We start from the raw sequence: 13,910 nt of genomic DNA, 5'->3' as shown, positions 1-13,910 counted from the left end.
TCTCAACTGCGCCAATATGGACGACACTCCCAAACTCGGATCAGATATCGTCTCTTTGGGGACGGATATGGTCCTCATGAAATCAGATACCATCTATACGGAGTCAGAGGTGCTCCCTGTGAACGCGGATGCCTTCCCTATGGAATCAGACCCTGTCCATATGGTGTCAGACGGTCTCCCTATGGAGTCGGATGTCAATCCTATGGAGTCAAACACCCTTCCTGTGAAGTCAGACCATCCCCATATGGGATCATATACCCCCCATATGGAGGCAGACCCTTTCAATAAGGACCAAGGCATCTTCCATATGGAGTTGGACAAGTCCACCATCGACCCACAAGCCTCAGAATACAAGTACGATGATGATCCACTGCTCAAGGCCTTCAAAGTCATGGAAGTCATCGGTCGGTATCGTAGCGTGGTGCCAGCAACGGCAAGAGACCACACAAGCGATGGAAACATCATGTTTCTATCCAAGATGTGTAATCAGATACGCGACAAACAGCCGATCCAAATGATCTTACCGGCTTTCCCCTTCAAATCTCCGAACCGGGAGAATAAGGTCTTGGGAAGCCTTCCTGATAAAGGCGAAGAGATTTCTCTCGCGCACCTTAGTGGACTCTGCGCTGCTATTGGTGACGTCTATGAATATGGAGCTAAGCTCACCATCGTGTCTGATGGCCTCGTGTATAACGGTAAGTCGAGAAGACGATACTCATAATCTTGTATGCTCAGATAGAAACTGACTGTTGATAGATATCTTGGGCGTGTCGGACAGAGACGTCTGGGAGTATAGCCATGCACTGAGGGAAATGGTAGTCGAAAACAAGTACGACCATATCGAGTTCGCCAGACTGCGCAATCTTGTTCACATTCATGAGGACGTCAGCCTTGATGGCGAGACATACGAGAAATTGGCCCCAGAGTTTCGTCAGGAGCTGATTAAAAGGTACACACCGGAAGGATTTGACGCCGCTGTTAAGATCAAGTCCGATGAAAACATCTGTACCACGTACCGAGGATATATCAAGTTCTTGACCAAGGACTTGGAACATCTTCATGTAGATGATGGTACCAAATCTCGCAAGTCGCATAAGAAACATCTGGGAGATGTCGCTAAATCCATGATCGAACGAGGCGCGGTGAGTGGGATAATTCACCCAGAGCCCTGACGCTAACCAAGCATGCACAGTATTGACTGTCACTAACACGTGTGGTTTCACTGTAGGCCTTCGCCGAAGCTATATTAAAGAACTTCCCAGGTTACATTCGTCTTTCAATCCACCCCTCAAATGGATTAACCAAGATCTCCATAAACGTTCTGCCAAGAACTCCAACGCCAGTCACACCATGGCATTCAGCACTTTGCTATACTGTTGACGGCGGCTTCATGTATTTATGGCGCGAGATTTTCGACGCGGATCCAGAAATGGAGTTGGTTCACAAGAACGGACGTCCATGGTGCTACCGGTTTAAATCTGAGCTGTATAACTGGTCTTCGCCGGTGACAGTCGACCCCATCTATCCCTGCGGCATGATGATTACTCCTGTCAATTCAACCTCAATTAGCGAAATCGACAAGGAGAAAGTGCAGGCTCTAGCACACGAGAACTCACCTATCGTCCTCCGCGGTATCACAAACACTCATGACCATGAGCTTATCGCGCAGAAAGCCGAGAGTATGGACGCTTCTCACCTTTCGGCATCCGACTTCGATATAGAAGAAGAAGCCGAAGACAGTGATTCACAGGAGCTAGAAGAGCTTATCCGGGTAGGTTGGGTGCCCTTCGATGGACCAAATGAGGAAAAAGACGCCAACAACACGAAGCAGTCCACAACTTCATCTCCATCCAAGTAAGCCTTCCTTCCTCTCACTCAAACCTCATAACTTCCCACTCACATAAACCCCTCTCCCAACTCAGATACCAAATAATCACCGCCACTGTCCCCATCTCAGAGAAAACCCGACGCAGTCTCTTCTCGGCATCATCTCTGTTCTTCTCTCACCTCCCAGCAAGCTACACCGTCGAAATGCTCCAGCAGTTCTCCTGGAAAGCATCGAGCTCGAGCTCATCCACCAACACCAAGACTAAAACTAACAGTCTGCCCTTAATCATACCTCACTTCTCGCATGGCCGGCCCTGCTTCCGTTACCACCCACTCCTCTCTCAAAGCAACATCACCTCGGAACCTACCTACGCCATCAAGGACATTTCAGACGCTGACTCAAACAGACTATGCAATGTTCTGAATCCTCTTCTCTACGACCGTAGGGTTTGCTATTGGCATACCTGGGAACACGGAGACGTTGTCTTTTACGATACCTTCACTACGACTCTGACTTGGGAGCCGGCTGGAGAAGAACCGGTTCTTTTCTTGTTGCATTCGGGATTTCCATGCTGACTGTGATTTTCACCTTGGGTTCAATACCGGTTTGATCTCTTGATAATGGTCACTTTAGGATCCTGGATGCTCTTTCATACTACTGGGGCAATGTTAAGTACCCATGCATGGATGATATGATATGATGACGTCTCACTACGAATTTCTTTGTTTCTTTTACTTCACTTTAACAAGAAAACTTCATAACATGTTTCTTTTTCTATTTTGAGGAGAGAAGAGAAGGGAAGTCCCAGAAGGTCTATTCTAAAAAAAGAAAACCAAAAAGCAAGATAAGGAAGTCTAGTCGGGCATGTACGTAGCGAAGACATTGAATCAATACAATGAACATGAACATATCGAGATAGCTGTGTACTATAGTACTCTCCAGAGAGGGAATAATAAGTAAGCTTCACATCGCATCTCAATTAATGAGGCATATCTATATTGGTATATTGAGTGGTCGCTTGCAGACGACTACTCTAGAATAGTTATGAGGGGGCTTTTAACCGCGCATCGCTTAAGCTGGACACGAAAAGCATTGAAAGTATAAAGAGCGTATGCAGCCAATCGCTAGTTTGGAAATATCATGGTCCTTTCCTCTCCTTCTCCACTGAAGTTTCTCCAGGAGATAGACAGAGAGGGCAAGGCGGAGACCCCCGGCCGGCCCCCAAGCTTAAGTAGACTATCTACATACCCCTGCATATTATCAATTGGGGGCCGAAAGGGACGACTGAAGAATTATGTATGATTTGAAATTCAAACATGATAATTGGTTTGGTCTTTCTTACGATAAATGGCTGCTGATTTGGAATGTGCCAATTCCTAAATACTGTCACTGTACTTACATGCTGATAGCCAATATAGAAAAGGTAGGTAAATATCCGAGATCCGAAAAGGGGGCAGTATTTAGCTATGACCCCTTTGTGGCTCAGGGTTTTTGTGTCAGCTAAAAGTCAGTTGTGATGGATTAAGCGACGCCTATCTGGGTCTTGGTACCCCGCAGATCATTCTGATATGCGCCCAGTCATGGAACAAAGTTATTGTTGACGTTTGACAACATAGTTGGAGGCGTTGGATGTGTCACAGAGGGGAGAGAGAAGATTGACTGAAGTGACTGACCCCACTCAGGTAGTTGAACTGGGTGTGGCCTAGGTACACTGCCTACTGCAAGTCTCAATGTGATGGCTTGATGCTGCATGCCGTTTCTTGTGTGGCCACGTCATGGACGTGTTTGATGGCTGTCTAGTCATTGAAGTTTCGGTCTGGCCATCTCGTTGCTCGAAGATAAAGCAAGCACGCACACGCAGACCGCACATCGGAGGGCGGTGGAGATGTGCTTCGGTTAGGGTATCTTCGCAGCTAAATTAGTGCTCTGCTGGGCTGGTAGTTGCTGCAGGAGAATGTTTGATCATGATTTGGGCATCCAGGCACATGGATTGAGGTCTGGAGTATGACTGGTACGATAGTCAGGTTAGGTGACAGGTACCGATCTCGGTCGCATGCCCGGACGACCCCGCAGGTATGGCGCAGGGACGCCGCCGTATCTTTGTTCCCTGAAGCGGTCGGTTGCCCAGACTTGGGTAGCCTCCAAATTAAGCCCATGGCTCTGTCAATGTGACGAGTCGGTAGAATGGAAGAGATTTCCGTGATCAGCAGTTGTGCGCAGAATCAGGCAATGTGACTTGAGTCGGTGGCTTAGGTGCCATGGCTCGGGAACACGGGTGGGTTTAGTTTCGCTCTAGGGTAGTAGTGGTAGGAGCAGAAACAGAAGATAAGACGACCCTGGAGAGACTCAATGAGAAGCGCATGTGGTTGGAAAGGATCAACGCACGACACTACAGGAAGTAGTGGTGGTATTACGGGAGCAAGGCAAAATCTCCCCAGCTGCAGCTGGGATGCAAGGATGCAAAAATGTGTTCAGAACTTCCGGGGTTAAAATTTGCGGGACGTCATCTTTTGACAACTCGAGGGTATCATCCGGGATTTACTCCGCTCATCACCGAAGGAGGAGCAAGGAGTTGTATCGATGTCGCCGCCTCATTCGCCAATGGTTGATTGAGCAGCAACTTGGGCTATGGGATCGGACGGTCTCACAGACCAATATATCACCTTTGGCAAAGTGGAGGCGTGGAGAACATCCTGAACTCGGTCTCTGGGGCTATTTTAGGCTTCTTCTGGACTAGTCGAGCACGACTCCCTCCATTGGACTCGGGTTCCCTTCCCCCCCTCAGGGACACAAATTCCATGACGCTGTCGAAGCCAAACCGAAGCCAAACTCAGACTCAATATTTCGAATCATGATGTAATTCGGTGTGTCAAATCGGAGCTGTCATGTAGCATCTGTTAAGGCTGAGAATGGGTTTCTACCCTTCTAGAAGGAAAACGGTTGCCGGGAAAGGACAAGAACCTCTCGGATGAATGCTGTCTCTCTCTCACACATTTACCCTCTTTTTTTCTTTTCCTCTCCACGCGCCCACAGTAAGGAACTCACATCCAGTAGAACTTCCTCTCGGGAAATCCGCCCCCGTTTTTTTCTATTAAATCGTAACGGCCAGGGCCTTTAGTTCAATGGATCGTTCCGAGTTTTGACTGAGTCGGACGGGAAACTTATTAGCAATGGGTGTTCGTTTTGTTGCATCTTCTTACCGTGCTTGCGTAAGTAAGACTGCACCCTTGGGACCGAAGGAGTTCACTTGTTCAAGGAACCGGAGCGGGACGCAGAGTCAAGAGAGGAGCGCATCCACCCAGTAGGATTCACGGTGATTGGCTTGGAGTCCGGAAGCTATTCGTTCGTTTACTGTGTTGCGTAAGGTGAGCAGGGGGGGAAAAAGGACCCTCAGGGGGGGAAAAGTTGGGATGGAGACACACTGGACGATTTAGAAGCATTAACGACCGACGCTAAAAAAAAGTGGGTGGATCTTGGTGAAGATTAATCTGGGAGAGAGATAGATAGTATGATGAATGGAATGGTCTCACAAGTCATGTAGTCGAATCATGTTGCATAATAACTGCTAGTTGAGTCGGGGATTATATTGTTGTGTGCCAGCCTAATAAATAAAGTCACCATTTATTGAGTGCTGCAGTTGTGGTGGTGGTATGTATCTGCTGGGTCAGATCATCAATACGAAATGAAATCCATTATATTATACTAAGTAAGTGAACCAGATAGTAACTAGGTAGTACTAGGGAACTAATTTATTTTTCTTCGTATTATTTAACCATTAACCACCAAATTCTTACGGGTATTGGCAGTAAGAGAGAAAGAGAAAAGAGAGGAAGAGAGAGAGAGAGAGAGAGAGAGGGACAGCGAGAGACTAGACCCAATGGATCATTAATCTTGGGTGTGCCCTGGGAATTCGATCCCCGGCCCCTTTTTTCAGGCTACCTCACTATGCAACCATTTTCCCTCTCTCCTCCTCCCACCCACTGACTGACTCATTTTTGTTCCAATACCGTTGCAGTAGCCTATCAAGGATGATCAGACTGAGTGAAGATAAGTAGTACTAGGATTGACAGAACCATTTTAATTACTAGGCCGTCTGTCTGTCTGGGGAATCTACTACTTCTGACTGACTGACTGCTGGCTGTTCAGGTTCATTTCATATCTTGCGATCGGACGATTGAGGTTAATTATCGGCGGGTGGGCCCAACCGGGACCAGTGAAATTAAACAGTTGGCTGGATTGGTGGGAATCCACACGCGTTGCCGGTTAATGCCACACCCACTGCTCATCTCTTTCTCTTTCTCTCTGTCTCTGTCTCTCCCCTACCCTTCTTCCCCCCTTTCAATTCAGTACTCATATTTATTGTCCACTAACCGGAGGCAAATTGTTGTTTTAAGACCAGCAGTAGTCAGATAAGACTAGGACCTTTGTACTTAACCGACTCCTGCACTAGGAGGATTATCATATCATTAGTGATTATGGTAAGATTAATTCTGGCGAACCTTCGAAATCCCCTTCCTTCCAATCAGCAGCCGCATCATATCAATTTCTCCATGGAAGTGCGCTCTTTTCACTGCGTCGGTAGGGATGTTCCACACCAATCAAGGCGCTTATCCCGCGGTTAATAATTATTATTTACATATTTCATTTTGTGACTTTGGCTTGTGTTCTCTGGGAAGAAATTCCTCTCCAATTATACTACTTACTACTGGACTGTCTGTTCTGTCCACCACTAATTAGTTAGTATTCAGTAGTTGACTATCTAGACTCTCCCTCCTTTCTGGGCTGCTCTGCCTATCCCCACCTCCGTTCCTCAGTTGGCTTAACTCTCCTTAATCATCATCCTCTCTCTCTGTGTCTCCCTCTCTCCCCTTTCCCCTCCCCAAGTCTCTCCACCCCATTCTCTTTCCCTTTTCCCTCTTTTTCTTTTTACTTTCTTTTTTTTATTCTTTCTTCTTCTTCTCCTCCTTGAATCCACCCTGATTCTCGAAGGTGTTCTAAGTAGTTCCCTTTGACTTTTCCATATTCCCTGGTCGCTTAGAACGAATTGGGTCAAGACGAACTGCAGACTACGCAGAAACCCTGCCTGTTCGCCTTTCAATTCCCGCCTGCCTGCAAAGTTCCACGACCCCCCCCCTGGATCCTGCTTCCCACACGCACTTCTGCTTCTACTACTACTACTACCCCCCAGTCTGCTGCTTTAAGCTTGGCCTAATCAATTAGACCCGCCGTTGCTGTGGACTGCCCTTTAGGCGCCTTTGCTTTGCGCGAAACCCCCGACGACCTGGGCCCCGACTCTTGTTCGTCTTGTCTCTTTTCTGCAAAAGAAATTTGTGTTGCTGCTCCTTCGACCCGCTGTCACAGCTCCTGTTGGGATAGCTTCGATTAACCGCTTCTCTTTCTCTCCCCCTCTTTCCCTTCCCTCCCTCACAGCATAATACCAAGCCAGAACCTACCAGAATGGCTTCAAAGGTAAGCCTTGTCGCTGCGCTTTCCACTTTCCGTCATTAGCTTCCATGTGCCTCCTGTCACCTCCCTTCCCGACTTTCACTTTCTCTCCATGATCTCCGAACTCCCTCGCCCCCCTCCCGGAAACATGACGAATCGCTCACCTCTCGGTCGCATATAGTTTTTAAGAGAATACAAACTCGTCGTCGTCGGTGGTGGTGGTGTCGGAAAGTCATGCTTGACCATCCAATTGATCCAGAGCCACTTCGTGGATGAATATGACCCGACAATTGAAGGTGGGCGCTGAGCTCTGCTGTACCTTTCCGACCGTGTGGCTTATCTTTCGATTCGTGTTTGAACAGATTCCTACCGCAAGCAGTGCGTCATCGATGAGGAGGTGGCATTGTTGGACGTTCTAGATACTGCCGGACAGGAAGAATACTCGGCGATGCGTGAACAGTACATGCGAACCGGCGAAGGTTTCCTTCTCGTCTACTCGATAACGTCGCGCCAATCATTCGAGGAAATTATGACTTTCCAACAACAGATCCTGCGAGTCAAGGACAAGGACTACTTCCCCATTATCGTGGTCGGCAACAAGTGCGATTTGGAAAAGGAGAGGGCTGTTTCTGAAGAAGGTGGGTTCTCCGGCCTAGCATCTGCTTGTCGCGGGAGGTTTTGGCTGACGATTTTATCTCTACAGAGGGTGAGGCTCTAGCACGGCAGTTTGGCTGCAAGTTCATCGAGACATCCGCCAAGTCCCGTATCAACGTTGAGAACGCCTTCTACGACCTGGTGCGCGAGATTCGTCGGTTCAACAAAGAGATGTCATCGTACCCGTCTGGCGCGGGTGGCGGCTCACGCGCCCCGGAAGGAAAGATGGACGTCAGCGAGCCTGGCGATGACGCTGGCTGCTGTGGAAAATGTATAATTATGTAATGGGACAGGCGTTGGATCTAAAAGAAATACATACAGGTCGAGATACGGAAGGAAAGCAAAAACACATACAGTCACCCCCGGTTGGAAAGAGAGGTCAGCAACAGAGACGGGCCACTTGCCTTGCTGCAACATGTGGCTTGTCAACGCGTTTTGATTTTGTGATCATTATACCATACGAGCCTCACTCTCAGATGATGTCTGCTCTCACACCCTAATGCCGCCATCGTCTCCATGAACGTTCGATTCCCCCTTTGTTCCTCTATTTTGTTTATTATTATTACCTCTTTTTTGGAAGATTGATTTTCTTTGACGATTTCTCGATCTTTGAAAGGACGAGAACGGAGCCTGTCAATAGATCTGTGCATTAATATAGGTACGCTATTGTCGCGGTCCGCATATGTGGTACTATCCGGAGCTGCAGAATCATCCTTCCTTTTCGTCTTGTCGGTCACGCTGGACGAGCAATTCAGATCTTTTGCACATTCAGCAGCCGCTGATCATCTTAACTATCTGTCTTTACTTTCATCTTCATTGATCTCTTTCCTATATGCATCCGGGATACGTTTGGTCCTTTCTTTCATTTACCAACTTTGCACTCTGTCGGGCAGGATCTCACCTGCTGAACCTTTTTCGGCGAGATGGACTGCACGTTGATACTTCCGTCTGTCAGGTGTTTAGACGTTGCGATATCATTGTGCCACCTAACGTCTCTGCCCGTTTTCCTTCTCCCCCTCTTCCCCTCTTTCATCTTGGTCTATCCTTGGTTTCATTTCCCCTATTCTGCACTCAGCAGCGGCGCGCCATAAGCATCTCTATCTTAGTCTGTCTGGTTTTCTTCCTTCATGTATACACTTGAACTATTGGGTAATTTTATTTGATTCAGGAATTTTGGTCTTTGAGAATAAGCTTTCATTCTTTACCTCTGTGGTTAGTATCTTATAGTGGGTTACTTAGTGATGTCTTGGGGATTTAGTGGCTGGTCTTCAAACCTTAACAACAACATCTGAGTGGTGAGTGGTACGTTGTTTGAACAGCACACGTTCCTAATGGCAGATGTGGATGGACACTGTCGAAGATAACGCATCTACGCAGGTTCATGAATTTTAACGTCCATACACCCACTGCTATCATGACATATTCGGAATAGCGTGTCATTGTCTACATATCTAGCAAGTCTTGTTTGCAAAGGCATATTATGACCGCCAACGTTCCACTTATTTGCCCTCCTCAGCGTCCGAGGGAGGGTCAAGCTCATCCTCCCGAGTTACCTTGGTTCCCTCGACATTCTGCTCCACCTCTGCGATAAGCGAGTCCATAAACTCCTTGTCAGTGCCGACCAGAGTCACAGTGTTGCGCTTATTACCCCACCGGGGGTAACTGCCAACTTTGATGTTCTTCGAAGCCACACGAGTAGCAAGTTCCGTCAGGTAAGGGGCGACCGTACTCTCCGGGAGTGGTGTGCTGAACAGGTAGCGATAGATGCCCTTTCCCTCCGGGTTGACCAAGCGAGGCAACAGATTCGGCTTCAGGTGCTCGAGCAGCCTTTCGAAGAGACGAGGAACACCAGGAAGGATATGGACGTTGCCGTTGACGATAGCAATGGGCACCCACATATCATCCGCAACAAACACAGCCTGTTCCTCCAGAGGCACAGACTCGTCGTGAGGGATCTCGACCATGCGCAGCTTCGCCGTCAGACTAGGGGAGGGTGTGTCCCAATCGAAGTTTGGTTGCATAGGATGGGGCTTGGAGAGCTTCTTCATACGCTCGAAGGCGGCTTGGTGGAGCTTTAGGTTCAGACCAAAGGCCTTGGCTATGGATTCATAGGTGATGTCGTCGTGGCTTTTGCGATTCACATCATATATCAGTCAGCTTTTCAAGCCACATGCAGTATTCATATCGCGTGGGGGTTTTATTAAATCGATGTGGGGGGTGTACGGACGTTGGGCCAATGCCTCCACTGGTGACGACGAAGTCATAGCGGTCGCTCATACGTCGCACTGCCTCAATGATCTCGCTCTCATCGTCGGCAATCACTTCGATGCGCTTCAGTTGGATGCCGAGGGAGAAGCAGAACTTGGCGAAAAAGGCGGAGTTGGTGTCGATGGTCTGGGATATCGGAAATCGTCAGTCCAAGCCAAGGATGTGGTATGCACGATGCTTAAGGGAATATAGAATTGAACAACAGACAGCTCATTCGCTTCTTACCTTTCCACCAAGGACCTCGTCACCAATGATCAGGCATGCCGCTGTGTGAATGGTCCTCTTGTTCTTCGGGAGGACGGATGATGTCATTTTGGGGGATGGTGTACGAAGCAGGGGCGGGGTCAGAGAGGGCGGAGTGAAGGTAGACGTGGAAGAGAGGTTAAGTGACGGTCGAGTGAGATGGCGGGCGACTTGACCGAGACGACTGAACATGAGGGAGAAGGGAGGAGGAGAGGAATGGCGGAGTAACAAACAAGCGCGGGCGGGGAGGAGAATTATTGAATGGAAGTGAAAGGAGAGCGAGGAGGAGGTGGAGTAAGTGCCGCGCCTTTCATCCCACCGGGCCGAAAACGCGGAGCAACCACCACTTGCTTGTTCCTCCTTCGTCTCTTCGGTCAAATTCATCCCCAACCAGATAGCTCCCCCGTCCATCCCCGCTCACATCCCGTCTGGGGGTTTACCGATTTTTACTCCTCTTGCTTCTAGCGCACTTCCGATATCCTGTTTCTGCTTCCGCCTTACTGTCGCATCACCCATTCACAACATGGTAAGTGGTTGGACTGCCCCGCATCGCGTGCCCGCTTCCTCCCCCCTGCTAACCTGAGCTTCTCTCCATGCAGTCTGAATCACGACTATACTCCTTCTCCCCCGAGACCAAAGAAAAGCTTCGCAAGTTCCGCTTGGGAACCTCCCGCGCCAAGGATCCGCAGGCCATTATTTGTAGGATCCCGTCTCCTGTCGTCCCTCCATAGCCCCGCTTTCTACCTACCTATCTATCACGAACACAACCGTCACAGCTGTCGCGCGAACTTGTTCGCTTCACGTCGGACATCAGAACAATGGGTGGTTGACAACAGGTTGACAGATATCATCGACAACAAGACCCAGGAGATTCGACCTGAAGATGGCGAGGTTTACTCCAAGATGGAGGATGTAGCCGATGAGCTTCCGGAATCGTCTCCTCGGTTTATCCTACTCAGCTATCCTCTGACCTTGGTGAGTATTATACTTATATCACCCAGACATTTGAAATAGACCTAACGTATGATTCTGGCATCGGACTTCCGGCCGTCCTTCGGTTCCTTACGTTATGCTCTACTACCTCCCCGAGAACTGCAACCCGAATCAGCGCATGATGTATGCGGGCGCTGTCGAGTTGATGCGCAATACGGCGGAGGTTAACCGGGTGATTGAGGTATATGAGGAGGATGATATCATCTCGATCGAGTCGAAGCTGCAAAGTGCGGATTAGTCGTACTACCGTGTGGTAGGCTCTGAGGCCTACATATTGGTCATTCATGACGCCTACGCGTTTACATTATAATTATAGTGCTGGCATTGTATACATGATCAGGTTAGATTCGGATACCTCAATAGGAGCTGAGAAGTCTTATACCACTAAACACTACACCACAGTACTCATTAGAAACCAAACCGAGGCATACAGCACAGCCGGCTACTACCCAAAACGATTCATAAGCAATCACAAATTCCCCGACAGAATTTGTCATTACCTACTCTTATAATCCCTTGCATGACTATCGATAAAATCGCCTCACCATGATATACACATACACACATGGCGAAGAACCACCTAGATAGAAGTACTCACAAACATGAGACCGGAATCCTTTTCCAGGGTTGACTGTTTGACATGTTCTATCCTGGGAGTAAGTTAGTAGTTTAAACTGAAACCAACTGGTGTGTTGGGCTGGGTTGGATGGGGGATCCACTCGGGCAAATATGCGCCTTGAACCTTGTTTCTTTCTTATTTATTTATTTTTTTGTTTTCTTGTTTTGGTTTGTTGGGGCTATCTATCTACTTTTTTACTTGGGGATTGTCTGCAGTAAATCTACTGTAGTGTAGTGTGTGGGGTTGTTTGGGGGGGTGCGGAGTAGATGTTGTCTTTGCTTGATCTTTATCAGTTGATGGGTGATGATGGTGATATCGGGGGAGGGGTGTATAATGGTTAGGAGGTAGGTGTTAAATCGAGCGTGTCTTGGTTGGATGAAGAAAATTATCTCATCCTATACTCCTATAATCATGATATAAAGTGGAAACAGGTTGAACATATTGTTGGGATATCTTTTCCGGTTAAATGAGATGTAGTAGAACTACTATAGGTACAAAGGTAGACCAGTAGAAATGATAATTGCATGCAATGTAACATAGAACACAGACATATGATCACGAGATACTTAACACAAAGGTATCTCTACTTACCTAAGACTCATCATTCAATCAATCAATTATTTAATCAATCGAAGCCGGGCATAGAACCTTCCATACGTCTTCTACTTCCTCCAATGATCCCAATCTACCCTTCTCCAAAGCTAACTAGTAGTACATAGCTACCTCGTAAAACCCCATACATACAAACATACATGAATAACACCATCAATACTAGCTCCATACCCAGCCCCCACACACCCAGTGGATCTCCACTACACCAACATCTCACCATTCCACTAAAGGCAGGAGTTCTGACAGCCCCCTCGACATTCTTTAGGTTCCAGTTCAGTTGTGTTGGGTGCTCTCCGCGGCGCTGGGACTGGATATCCCGGCCATACATAGAAAACTGAATTATGATTGGGCCCATGCTCTTCCCCTTTCCTACCCCCTTCCACTTCCCCCTCTTTTTCTTACTCCGTGACTGACTGACTGACCCAGACGGAGATTGGTGGTCGGTCAGCTATGTGTGAAGCTTACTTACTGATTGATTGATTACTGAGGGGGTGTGGTGTGGTGTTCAGCATGATTGCTTCTTTTTTCTTGTTGTAGTTATATTAATTAATTATTCAGCCCTGCAGATTACGGGTTACTAAGTCAGGTAGTTGGCTGGCTGGCTGACTGTGAAGTGAAGTGCTGATTGTCTGATAGATCGAGTCCAGTGTACCCGGGTGTTTGGCACCGGGGTCCATCGTTTTATTGTTTGTTTCCGGATATTTGGTACGATGCTGAGTAGAGAGTGAGTAATATCTACTTTGTAGTTGATAGTTGACGGTCGGCTATCTTTCTAACCTATCTACTTACTACCTAAGTACTCGATTGTTACTTAGCTACTACGTACCTCCCGGTCGGCTTTCCCGAATCAACAACAAAAAGCTCCTCCCTCAAAAGCAAGGAGCAATAATGAACCAGAACCACGGTTCCAACAATAAGCATAACAACACCACCATCATCATTATCATCACTATCAAACCATGTGTCCACAACAACAAAGATAATCCTTACTTATTTACTTTACCCACCCAACACAAACCCACCCTCCAACTACTTAAAAGTAAAGTAGAGTATCTGTACAAAACAAACCAGTGGAGCAAACCCAACCCTCCAAGTTCACGCAACCCGGTAGGTTCATATTTCTCCGATCTACTCCGTCAGGCGCTCTCAGCTGCAAGTTAAAGTTCTTCCGTTGCTTCATGTTTTTAATTCTTCACTACTGACAAATTCTTATATTTACGTGCTACTATTAACTTTTTCCGCTTGGAT

The 13,910-nt window shown here is 47.7% G+C and overlaps 4 protein-coding genes across 4 annotated transcripts; 3 read left to right on the top strand and 1 right to left on the bottom strand.

Moving 5' to 3' along the window:
* Positions 1–16: 16 nt before the first annotated feature.
* Positions 17–2,403, top strand: AtWU_05194 (isocyanide synthase family protein; the record flags this gene model as incomplete). Its single annotated transcript, XM_035500304.1, has 4 exons — positions 17–695; positions 757–1,142; positions 1,229–1,854; positions 1,923–2,403. The coding sequence occupies 4 exons, from the start codon at positions 17–19 to the stop codon at positions 2,401–2,403; spliced, it is 2,172 nt and encodes a 723-aa protein (XP_035356197.1).
* Positions 2,404–7,285: 4,882 nt separating this feature from the next.
* AtWU_05193 (Ras family protein) lies at positions 7,286–8,212 on the top strand (the record flags this gene model as incomplete). The annotated part of the gene is made up of 4 exons (XM_035500303.1): positions 7,286–7,297; positions 7,455–7,569; positions 7,636–7,911; positions 7,977–8,212. The coding sequence occupies 4 exons, from the start codon at positions 7,286–7,288 to the stop codon at positions 8,210–8,212; spliced, it is 639 nt and encodes a 212-aa protein (XP_035356196.1).
* Positions 8,213–9,426: 1,214 nt separating this feature from the next.
* Positions 9,427–10,507, bottom strand: AtWU_05192 (flavin adenine dinucleotide pyrophosphatase; the record flags this gene model as incomplete). Its single annotated transcript, XM_035500302.1, has 3 exons — positions 9,427–10,054; positions 10,155–10,321; positions 10,421–10,507. 3 exons carry the CDS (start codon positions 10,505–10,507, stop codon positions 9,427–9,429), a joined length of 882 nt encoding a protein of 293 aa, XP_035356195.1.
* A 454-nt stretch (positions 10,508–10,961) lies between these two features.
* On the top strand, positions 10,962–11,669 carry AtWU_05191 (GMF family protein; the record flags this gene model as incomplete). The annotated part of the gene is made up of 4 exons (XM_035500301.1): positions 10,962–10,964; positions 11,038–11,137; positions 11,283–11,413; positions 11,547–11,669. The coding sequence occupies 4 exons, from the start codon at positions 10,962–10,964 to the stop codon at positions 11,667–11,669; spliced, it is 357 nt and encodes a 118-aa protein (XP_035356194.1).
* Positions 11,670–13,910: the final 2,241 nt, after the last annotated feature.

This window comes from Aspergillus tubingensis (assembly GCF_013340325.1).
Source record: "Aspergillus tubingensis WU-2223L DNA, scaffold_7, whole genome shotgun sequence".
NCBI classification, from domain to species: domain Eukaryota; kingdom Fungi; phylum Ascomycota; class Eurotiomycetes; order Eurotiales; family Aspergillaceae; genus Aspergillus; species Aspergillus tubingensis.
Note: the sequence above shows the minus strand (reverse complement) of the source record. Positions and strands in the feature narration are given on the sequence as shown.